General features: G+C 32.9%; 1 protein-coding gene across 1 annotated transcript; it reads right to left on the bottom strand.

Annotated features, from left to right (window-relative positions):
• Positions 1 to 3,733: 3,733 nt before the first annotated feature.
• LOC142621279 (phenylcoumaran benzylic ether reductase Betv6-like) lies at positions 3,734 to 7,871 on the bottom strand. Its single transcript, XM_075794601.1, has 5 exons — positions 7,686 to 7,871; positions 6,502 to 6,636; positions 5,830 to 6,067; positions 4,308 to 4,511; positions 3,734 to 3,913 (listed from the first exon to the last, which is right to left on the bottom strand). Exons 1-5 carry the CDS (start codon positions 7,869 to 7,871, stop codon positions 3,747 to 3,749), a joined length of 930 nt encoding a protein of 309 aa, XP_075650716.1. The 3' UTR covers positions 3,734 to 3,746.
• Positions 7,872 to 11,869: the final 3,998 nt, after the last annotated feature.

The raw sequence follows: 11,869 nt of genomic DNA, 5'->3' as shown, positions 1-11,869 counted from the left end.
TCCATCATCCTCACCGATTCATCATCGTCCTCACCGTTGCCACCAAAGCTCACGCTCCATTGTACCGAAGCTCACACATCATCGCCGATCCGATTCATTGTCCTCCTCACCCATCTTCGAAGCCCAGCTCTATTCATCCATCATCCTCACCCATCCGTTCAATTAGCCATCGCCGACTCACGCAGGCCACGCCCCATCGCCGATTTGTTACCCAAGCCCCATTGCCGATCTTTCTTCACTCTTCTCCGGGTACTTTCCCTTGGCTTTTCCCTTTTTCTCAATTTGCATTTGGGTCTTTCTGTGTGTTTGTTTATGTTGTTGATTGTGCTTTGGGATTATTGAAAAGATCCTAAATTTTTTGAAGTTTCTTTTGTGATTGGTGATTTTTGATGGGGAATTGATGGTTAATTTGTGTTTTATTTGGTTGATTTTTTCTGGGTTTTGCTTGGATTTATATGAGATTGATTTTCGCATTTTATTAGCAATATGTTTAAGCTCTGCTCTGTGGACGAAGTTGGGTGTTTGATGGATATAAATTATCTATTATGTTCAGATTTTATTTTAATTTTTGCTAATTAGCTCTGTAAAAATTAAGAGCGACCAAATGAACATTGAGCTTCTCAGGAACAATGGTCGATGTTGTATTGTACTTTATATACTTGGACTCTGCGCATTGGAAAACAAAAGCGCTCAATACTACTCCTAAGAAGAAAAGCAATGAGAACAAATTAAAGGTTGTGTTAATTTGTGTCTTTTTTTCTTTGCGTGGAGTGGAGGGATCGACTTTTTCAAGTCTCTCAATGAGAAAGCTTAGTTGGGGCTCTTAGTTGATGTAACAGTCATTTTAAAAGTTCTTAAAGATGATGCAAGAGTCTTAGTTTATGCGGCTGCAAACTGCAATCGCAGTTAGCGAGCTTGTACAATTTGAGTCTCATCAGTGACTGGGCCCATAGTTAGGCTGTTCAAGCCATTTGATGAACTTTTTGTTGATTCCTAGGTATCATAGATTTAATAAATTTCAGAACAGATGGTTTTATCTTTTTTATTTAATTTATCTCTTTCTCTCTCTTTTATTTAATTTATTTAATTTTTAAGTAACAAATATCATTAAATGGGTAGAGGTTATGAACTCTCACCTTGCATGGAAATATGTAGTGGCGATAGGTCTTATTTGATGGGATGAGTAACATCAGTAAGAAAGCACAAAAAAGAGACTCACCGGGGTTTGGGTTTGGATTTTCTCTAATTTGGAATTGTTTTAATGCTTGCTGGGTTATCATTTCATTGGGACATGCATTTATCTTGCATGTCTGTTTTCTGCATTTTTTCTCTTTCAATAATTTATGTATAATTTGCACTTATAAAAAAAAGAGTATGATTTCTATTTTCTCCCATAGATAGTATTGATCATCTTCTAAATAGAAGTTTTGGAAATTGGTAGGCCATGTTGTTCTTGAAGCAATTTATGTTCTTTTATGTTCTGGAGTATAATTTACTAGTGCATGTGACAATGGAGAAGTTATATTATGAGTATTATCTTCATCTGTTGGTGTTCTTAATTTCTAGCTTCTTTGCTATTCTTGTAGATCTTTTAGTATCCCGTGTCCAAAGGAGGAGACTCTCTCTAGGCACTCTATCTTGGGTCCAAATGGACTTCATGGGCAGTGGCAGCCACCTATTAGTGATAAAGGGGTATGCTACTATCTAGCGATTTCTTTTGCTTCATTGCCAGAACCATGTTGAAATACCTCTTCTTGATGTAGGTCCAATATCCAAGCACAAGTATATGGTTCAATTAAAAAAGCGCTCAGACTCCCTTAGGCATTTTTAGTCCTTTCAATTCAATTATTAACACCAAACATTGGAGTTGTTTATAGGTACCATATGACCTTCATGTTTAATTTATTCAATTTGTATATATAATGTTATATTACGTCCTTTGTGCTATGTTGCCTCAGGAATGATGGGATCATGGATTTTTATTGGGGACTACTTACGACTATAGGTGCTGCATTTGTGTTGAATACATTTTTTTTTTCTTTTGGCATTTATGTGAAAAGAAGCCTTAAAAAGGTTCCTGCCTTAGACTTAATGCTCCTAACTCCATCTTAAAGCCATCACAAAAGAATGCATGCTTCTTACCTTTTAGTTTTAACCCACGGCATTAATTTTATTGATGTAAATTTTTTTTTCATCATTGGGTATATAATTGCTACAACTACTACGTCTTTACTGCAGTGGGAATTCCCTACTATTTTGATATATATATATTTATATATATATATATATATATCTCCCTTTGTCGTTTTCTTTGTAAAATTGATTAATGGAATCATATTTTGATTTTCCCTTTGTATTTTGATGTGTAAAACTGGTGAGATAGATATTTTTTTGAATGAATACCATATGCATCTTTAAAGAGGTAACTTGATAGGTTATATGACGGTTTTTAGAAAAGAAATGAGTTTTTCTAAATTTTATGAAGGTGATTTAAGGATATGTATGACAAAGCTGTGATTTAAGGTGAGTTAGCTAATATGGTTGCACATGCTAACAATATTTGTATTGTTGGTTGTGTTGAAGGTACTTAAGCAACTTAAAATTTGCCTCCTAATACTCCAATTTTGCTTGAAAAAGGAGATTTTGATAGGGTAAGCTGACCTTGGGAGATCCTACCTGCTGGTCACAAAATTGGGACACTAGAGCCATTGTTTAAGGAATTGGTATAACTCTCCTACTTCTATGATTTGTTTTGTGAATTGTGATGCTGATTTTTTTGTTTGGAATTGAGGGTTTTTTTTTGTTTCATTAGTAAAATATGCTCAAGGCTTAAAAGGAAAGTTAGATAGTGTCATTTCATTTGTACATATTCATTGTTTCCCTTAGATCATTTTGGGGCTATAGACAAATTCAAAAAAGTATACAGAGGTTATAGCTGCGTTTAAAACGTGGCTATAGTTGTGGGCTAAAGTCGCGTTTTTAAAATGTGGCCATAGTGATGGGCTGAAGCCATGTTTTTAAAACGCGGTAAGAGTATGTCCTATAGCCACGGTTATAAAAACGTGGCCATTGGTCCTGGCCTAAAGCCGCGTTTGAAAAAATGTGGCCATAAACCCCTCAAGTCTATAGTTACGTGTTTTAGACCAAACCATCCTACCCCTTGCGCATGTATCTAACCCAATATTTGAGACAATTCATGTTAGCCCATTAATCACTACAATTAAAAAGAACAAAATAGTCTCTCTCCTTTTCAACGTGGGATTAAACATTTTCATTAACTCTTCATCTTCTACATTCACTCTCACATCTTTATATTTATGTTATAAAATTTATTCATTTTAATTATTTAATATTAAAATGCTCCAACACCACTATACAAGACATTTTTTCTCATGGTTTGTCAATCTAAAGCTAACCCCTAACAATGCTAATGCAAATGCTCCTGCATCACTAGCTCTTGTATTTATTATTTATTGTTTTCTATTAATGCTCTGATATCAGTAGTACTCTTCAACAATAAGAAAGATATGCGAGAGGCAGAAATAGACCACGAGAAATATTAAAGGCTTTCGATTACAAACATTTATTGTAACGAGAAAATGCACCACTAAGAGTAGTTAGAGGTTCTTCAATACATGTTCAAACAAAACAAGATATTGATGAGTACAGAGACTCCTCCACTTGAACTCACCCATAACAACTATAATTATTTCTCTTTAAAAATAACAAGAGCTGGGGTTAATTTCTCAAACAAATTGGTCGAGATGTTCTTCCACAGAGGTGTATTTGACATCTGGGTACAACTGGGAAGCTTCCAAACCAAATGATGGCTCAATCTCAAAGTTGGTGTGATCACCCTTCACAAAGACCCCGTGGTGGAATCCCAACAGCACATTGGTTAGAATTGGGGACTCTACAAGAAAGTACCACGACCAAAAACAAGTTAATCAATGTTTTTCTCCTTGCCACTGTTAAAAATAGCATTTCTAGATATAAATCGTAACCATTAATGTGAATTTTTAAAAAGAAAATTATGTTTTTACATTTATTTAGTTTACAATATAAAATGTACATGTACATTTTATATTAAAAACTAAATAAATGTATACAACATTATACACATCATGCATGTAAATATGTACAATTATGTGCACTTTATATGAACAGTGAATGTAAAAATATAATTGTCCTTTTAAAAAATATGAAAGAACATAAAATTATTAACCGCTCATTATGTTTTGACTAAGTTATCATCATGACATTCTGCTGTAGCAACATTGGAGTTTAGGACAGGTTTTCTCACTGACCTTGGATGTCCTTCAACATCTTTTCCTCCGGAACATAGATTTTCTCAAGGGTTTTGCCAATCTTCTTTTCCCAAAGGGAAACAAGCTCATTGAATGAGTAAATGTTTCTAGGAGGCCTAAGATAGAGTATCTTGTTCAATGTTCTTGGGTCATCCACAGCTCTAATGGTATAGGTTCCTATGTCATCTTCCCTGTTAAAAATTGCTGCAAGGAGAAATAAAAGTAAAAAATTGTGAAACAATGATACATATCAATTATCATAACTACAATTGAGCTCATTGGATTTCACCTCACTCACACTCATCTCTATTAGCTTCAAAAGTTTTTAAGGGTGTATTTGTGTCATTTAAAATTCTGTTTCACCACTTAAGGACTTTTTTTTTTGGGGGGAATCTTCATCACTAAGGGTCCGTTCGGTTAGAGGAGTGGAAAAGTGGAAAAGTGGGAGGATGGAAAAGTAGGAGGATGGAAAATATTTAGTTTTCCCTCTTATGTATTTGGTTGGAGGGGTGGAAAAGTGGGAGGGTAAAAACTCTTTTGTTTGGTTGGAGAGAAAAAGGGAAGGATGAAAAATGTAATTTATATAAATTGACTATTATACCATTGTTACATAATATGTAAGAAATAAATTTATTTGTACTCATTACATAATATAAAATTTATCACATCATATATATAAATTTATATTATTATTTTTATTATTATAGATTAGGTCACGTTGAAAAAAAAATAAAAGAGAGAGAAGAGAACGTTGAAAAAAAATAGATCAAGTCACGTTGAAAAAAAAAAAAGAGAGAGAGAGAAGAGAACGTTGAAAGAAAAACATCCCAGGTCACATTGAGAGAGAGAGAGAGAGAGAGAGAGAGAGAGAGAGAGAGAGAGAGAATGTTGAAAAAAAAATCCCAAGTCACGTTGAAAATAAAAAATAAAAGAAAGAGAGAAGAGAACGTTAAAAAAAAAAAAAAGGTAGGAAGAGGACATTTTTGTAAAAGTACACTACTATAGCACTTTTCTCTCCAGATTTTCCTCCCGATTTGGGAGGAAAAAAAAATGTGGGCCCGGAGAGAAAACTTTCTCCTGGGTTTTCTCTCATTCCTATTTTCCTTCTCCAACCGAACAGTGAAAAACAATATTTTCTACCCTATTTTCCTTTCTCTATTTTCCATCCTCCCTATTTTCACCCGAAACGGACGGATCCTAAGGATTGATAATTGTATACGTACTAAAAAAAAGAAAAGAAAAAAGAATTGATAACTAATTTTAAATGACCTAACATTAAATAAAACCTTAATTTGGAGCAATAGATTTCCAATTTCATGTTTGGCGAACATAGCTACACATTTACACAACCTACTAATGAAAAAATGTTGCACTAGTGGGTCAATTAGTTCAATTGATAAAATTTCTTATTGTCCAATAAAAAATTTGGAATTTAATTCTAGCCTACACAAAAAATCAACTAAGGTCATGGTCTAATAATAAATAACAATTATCATGAGAACTTAAAGAAATTGTTGTTTACCTTTGGGATTTCCATCTCTAAAGATAATGACTTTATCTCTAGGAGGAACAGTGGCTCCTAGCTGTAACAAGTTAGGGAGACAATGGCCAAATAAGTAGTTGGCCGCAACATAAGTGTAAGGGATGTTGTTAGCCTCAACGGTGCGTCGAAATTGGACCTTAGTACCAAATGCAGTCTTTGCTGGCTCAACGGCATGGACTCGGTCCACATCGTTTCCAAATTCAGACGGGAAGAATCTCTGAAATTAAAACAGCTCACCCATTAAAATCTTTTAATAACTATTCAAACAATATTTCAAAGAATACTCGATGTTCTTCTAATTAATTAAGAGGATTCTTGGGTAAAAGCCATTAAGCTGTTTGCAACCGTGTCTATTTAGAATGATCCAATTCTATTCATTGATGTCCAAGGAATACCCAATTACTTTTTCAACAATAAAACGTTCTCCCTTAATATCAATGAGAATCTATGTCTTTCACACTAAGGAAAAACCTTTCTTTTTCATGTGAAGGAACCTAAACCAATTTGAGACAATTTTCAACATGATCCTAAGAACAACCTTACAAAATGAGACTTTGCATATAATTTTTTTTAAAATGAATTTGAATGAATAAATTAAATTTTAGATAAAATGAGTGGTTCAAATAGTTTGAGTAATTTAGAAGTACAAACCTTAACATTACCAGCTTCTTTAATGGCATCAACAATCCTGACCTGATCTACTAATTGGAGGTTACCCACCACTGATATCACCACATCCACTTGCTTTATCGCCTTCACTAAACTCTCATGGTCGTAAAGATCTCCCTGCATTTTCATTTTTTTTTAAACCACAAAACCTACCCATCTAGCATTAAACCAATGTTTTAAAAAGCAAAAATTTGTAATTTTTGAGATCGGACTAGGGGTCTGATCGAAGGTTGATAACGATAATGTCATCATTAAAATAGCAATTAATTAAACTACAAGTAAATGTATTAAATTTGTAAGATTTACAAAAAAAATTATTAGAAAATATTTTTTAACAATTAAACAACTTTCAAATAAATTTTCACAATTAATATTATATAAAGTTAATATAAAATAATAAAGCATAAAAATTATATTGTGTTTAGTGATCCTTCTAGAAGAAAATATTTTAATATATAATGAGAACATTTTCAAAATAAATTTTTAAATAACACCTTCACATGTAAAAACAAAATTATTAAATTACAAATAATTTTTTTTTTATACAAGATATAATTCTACTCTAGCTTAATCTAAGTATATATGTGTGTAAAGCTCTCTCTTGGAGACTTGAACCCCGGCCATTACCCCCACGCCCCACAAGTATTTATACTTGTAGAATGACCATCGCACCAAGGTATAAATGCCAAATAATTTTAACAATGAATATAAATGCAATGGTATAAATGTTTGAGAAATGATATTTAATTATTAACCCGTTCAAAGCAAAAATATAAACATAATTAAAACTAGTTATTCAACGCAAAACAATGCAAAGCCTTATGGCTCAGTGATTGTTTGGTAAGATTATCTTTGCCAACTTATTTTACTATTTAGTTTATTTTTGTTACTATTTAGCTTATTTTTGTTACTATTCATGAGTCTCACTGCACTTTTTAGTACTATTCATAGGTTTTACTATACTATTTCAGTTAATTTTTATCTTTATTTATAATAATTTCAGCAAAAAATTTTTAATTTTAGAAAAATAAGCGAATCTCAAATAGACCGTCAATAGTTAGCTTGTGTGAGTGTGACATTTATTTGGTTTTGAAAACTATGCATAAAACACACATAAACACGTACGTACAAAGAGAAACGAAGAAAGAAAATAAAAATATACTTACGTGGAGCAAAGTGACACCTAAGTTCTTGAACTTCTGAGCGAGTTTTCCATTAACGGGATCAAAGAGTAGTGTGCTCTCTCTCACCAAAGCAAAGGTGGGATGCCCAACCTTTACGCTTGCTTCCACCACGAATTTCCCAACATAGCCCGTGCCTCCAATTATCAAAATCTTGCTTTTCTGAGTCATTTGAAAGTGTTTAATTTGTTTTTAACAAAAAAAGAAGAAGAAGGAGATTTACAATAACAGGTAGCACTATAGCAGAGACAATAAAGGGTACGTGGAAGAAGGTGGAGTGGAAGTGGTCAGAATATGAAGCAATTTATGGATGATATGGCGAGGTATGGTTACAATAATGGCCTTTGGTTGGAGCAGAAAAGCTTGTTGTTAAAAAGGTAAGACCAATTCTTACGTATGTTTTTGGTGAAATTTAAAAAGAAATTTCTTCATAAGAGAAGACCAATGCTACTAATTGTCGTTGGAATGCGAAACAGTGACAGGACTCAGGACTCGGGACTCAGGACTCAGGACTCAGGAATCACATGATGACCAAAGTCTTTGGTCTTAAATGGAATAGAGACAATATCTCATGGTGACCAAGAAAATGTAGTAGGAAAGCGGAGACTAATTAATAAAGTAGTGCGAAAGTGGAGACTAACGTAGTGATCAGAGAAAGAGTGTGCCGCAACAGAATGTTCAAGTATAGTGTTCTATTCTTTGTTGGAGAGAGTCAATGGCGTATTGTTGGGGTTTGGGTCTTACGAGAATGCCATTGTGTTACTGTTGTAATCTCACTATTATAGTGAAACTTTTTCCTTGTCCCTGTTTATGGATTTAGGTATATTATTGATCTACATAAATTCTTTGCATCTATTTTTCCCTTACGTAAGAAACTTTGAAAAAGAGTGATTGAAATTAGGTTAAGACATGAAACAACAATTAATATTGGAGAATCATTCATGCCAAGACGATCTACCATGAAAGTTATCTTCTTACTTAAACATCTAACGGAAAAATATAGAGAGATCTATAAAGATTTTTATATGATTTTTATCGATTTAAAGAAAGCATATTAATAAATGATCAACAAAGAAATTATGATTAGACAAAGGCTTGGAGTGACATTGGAAAGAGACAAATTGAGATCCCGTGGCTTATTGCACCACGCAATAATTACCTTCTCGTGTAAAAGTTGGTAGGGTAAAGTGCTGTAACTTTAACTATTACACCATATCTAAATTCAAAAGAGATGAACACCAACCCTGCTTGGATATTGATCACCATTCTTTTTATCAACACAAGTTAAAGAATTTAAGTAAAAAAAAAAAAAAACTATAAAAAAACAAGTTATAGAATAAATATTTAATTAAAGGTTGTAATGTAGATCTTTAAAAAAATACTTGTGGATAGTTTATTAATTTATAGTGTAAAGAAAAATTTGTGAAGTTTATACATATATGTGTTTCTTAATACTATTCTTTTTAATGTGAAATTCAATACAATTATTGAGCTTAAATTTTGTCCTTGGGGAATCAACCGATTCAACCCATGCTGCTCATCAACAGGGAATTAGGTAGATAACAACCCATGTTCCTAACCAAGAGGGAATTCTAGATAAAGGAAAGAAAGTCTCTTTCATATTCAGAAATCAGAATAAAAAAGAAAAGAATGAAAGAGGGAGACTCTGTTTGGACCTAAGAAAGGAGTACTGGGTAAACTTTTATCACTATTCAAATGACTGCTCTCAACGCCAAAACAAAGGTATATTTATTGACGCGGACCATAAAGGTAATTAGTGGAGTCAATAAATATTAATATTAGTTAGTTGCATTTTCGCTTTAGAAAAAAAAAAAGGAAGTTAGTTGCGTTTTTTAATTAAAAAAAGAGAAAAATAAGCAATAAGAGGAGTACTGGGTAGACTTTTATCACTATTCAAATGACTGCTCTCAAACGCCAAAACAAAGGTATATTTATTGACGCGGACCACAAAGGTAATTAGTGGAGTCAATAAATATTAGTATTAGTTAGTTGCATTTTCGCTTTAGGAAAAAAAAAAAAAGAAGTTAGTTGCGTTTTTTAATTAAAAAAAGAGAAAAATAAGCAATAAGAGGATGTATAAAAAAAAGAATAATGTTAGGACTATAACTTTTGTCACTAGACAACTCATAAATGATGAAATTATAAATCTACCACTTTTATTTCACTACTCACAATTTGTCACATGAGTAAGTTATGATAAAAGTTATGGTTATAACATTTTCTATATATAAAAAAAAAAGTTGCATTTGGTAGTGGGTAGGGTCCGGTGTTTATAACAATTTTTTAATAGAAATTAATACAAAAATGAAATTCTCATTTTTGTGGACAAGTACATAATCCAAAATTTTTTTAACATATGTGAGTATATGCTTTATTTGTGCAGGAGCTTGTCTCTCAGTATTCCAAAAGAGACTTTAATTACGTACCCGACTTGCACATCATGTATTGGGTATTATGAGTCATGGTTCTTCATCAATAAAGAAATTTATTGTGTTGAGTTAAATAATCAAAATTATTCTTGACCAACTACAATTGGCATCCTTTGTATGCAGCAACTTCAACACTATTGGTTTTGAATATGCTTCACTTGATCATTGATAGAGGCTTTTAAGAGTAAGAGGCATGATACCTAGACACTAAGGGTTCGTTTGGATAGAGTTTATTACTGAAAATTGAAAACTGAAAACACTGTAGCAAAATAATTTTTAAATGTGTGAATAGTACCGTGGAACCCATTTTTAATAAAAAAAATTTTGTAAAGTGAAGTTTGTGGGTCCCATAAATAGTATATGGAACTCACAAATGTGCTGAAAGTCAGCAAAATGCGGCTACTGTTCATGCACAGTAACATGAACAGTAGCCTTGTCCCCCCTGACCCGTGCTGCTGCAGCAGAAGAAGAAGAAGAAGAAAAAAAAAAAAAAAACAAAAAACGCAAACGCAGACGCGGAAGAAGCTGTATCCAAACTCAGCCTAAATACTTGATAGGATGAGTTTACGTTCCAGAAAACCCACAGTTCAATGAATCAAATTTTGAGCTCGATTTATTGAAAATTGGGCTTTTCAATTGATCTAACAACTATTGAAAGCTGTTGAAAAGTTGAAACTTGCACAGTAACTTGTAATCTTGTCCAATACATATGGACTCTTTGCAATTGGCTTATAGCCTTTAAATTGTACACATGAAACCCTAAATACTTGATCGGATGAATTTACTTTTAAAAAAACCTGCAGTTCGATCATTCAAATTTTGAGCTCGATTTATTGAAGATTAGGCTTTTTATTTTTTAATCGATCGAACAACTATTAAAAGTTGTTGAAAATCTAAATCTTGCACTCTTGTAGTCTTGACTATGCACATTGACTCTTAAACCGCTATGCAAGACACATTTGCTCGTGGTTTGCGAACCTAAAGCTAAAACCTAACAATGCCAATGCAGATGCTCCTACATCACTTGCTCTAGTATTTTTTTTCCCTATTAATGCTCTGATATCAATATTCAATGGTACTCTTCAACAATAAGGAAGACATGAAAGGCAGAAATGAGAAATATTAAAGGCTTTTGATTACAAGCATATAATGTAATGAGAAAATGCGCCACTTAGAGTAGTTTATGGTTCTTCACTAAATGTTCAAACAAAACAAGATATTGATGAGTACAGAGACTCCTCCGCTAACTAACAACTAGAATTATTTATCTTTAAAAGTAACAAGAGTTAAGGTTAATTTCTCAAACATATTGATTGAGATATTCTTCCACAGAGGTGTATTTGACATCTGGGCATAGCTGGGAAGCCTCCACACCAAATGATGGTTCAATCTCGAAGTTGGTGTGATCACCCTTCACAAAGACTCCGTGGTGGAATCCCAACTACACGTTGGTTAGAATTGGGGACTCTGCAAGAATGTACCACGATAAAAAAAACAAGTTAGTTAATGCTTTGCTCCTTGCCATTGTTAAAAATAGCATTCCTAGATATAACCCTAATCATGATTAAGGTACATATACATAAAAAAATTATGTTTTCATATGTACTGTTCATATACACTTTACATGATAGTGCACTATATTGTACATAGTTCATGCAAATGTGTACAATTGTGTATAATTTTTATAAATGTGAGACCAATTCTTTCAAGTATTATTAT

This window comes from Castanea sativa, chromosome 12, assembly GCF_040712315.1.
Source record: "Castanea sativa cultivar Marrone di Chiusa Pesio chromosome 12, ASM4071231v1".
Lineage (NCBI taxonomy): Eukaryota > Viridiplantae > Streptophyta > Magnoliopsida > Fagales > Fagaceae > Castanea > Castanea sativa.
Note: the sequence above shows the minus strand (reverse complement) of the source record. Positions and strands in the feature narration are given on the sequence as shown.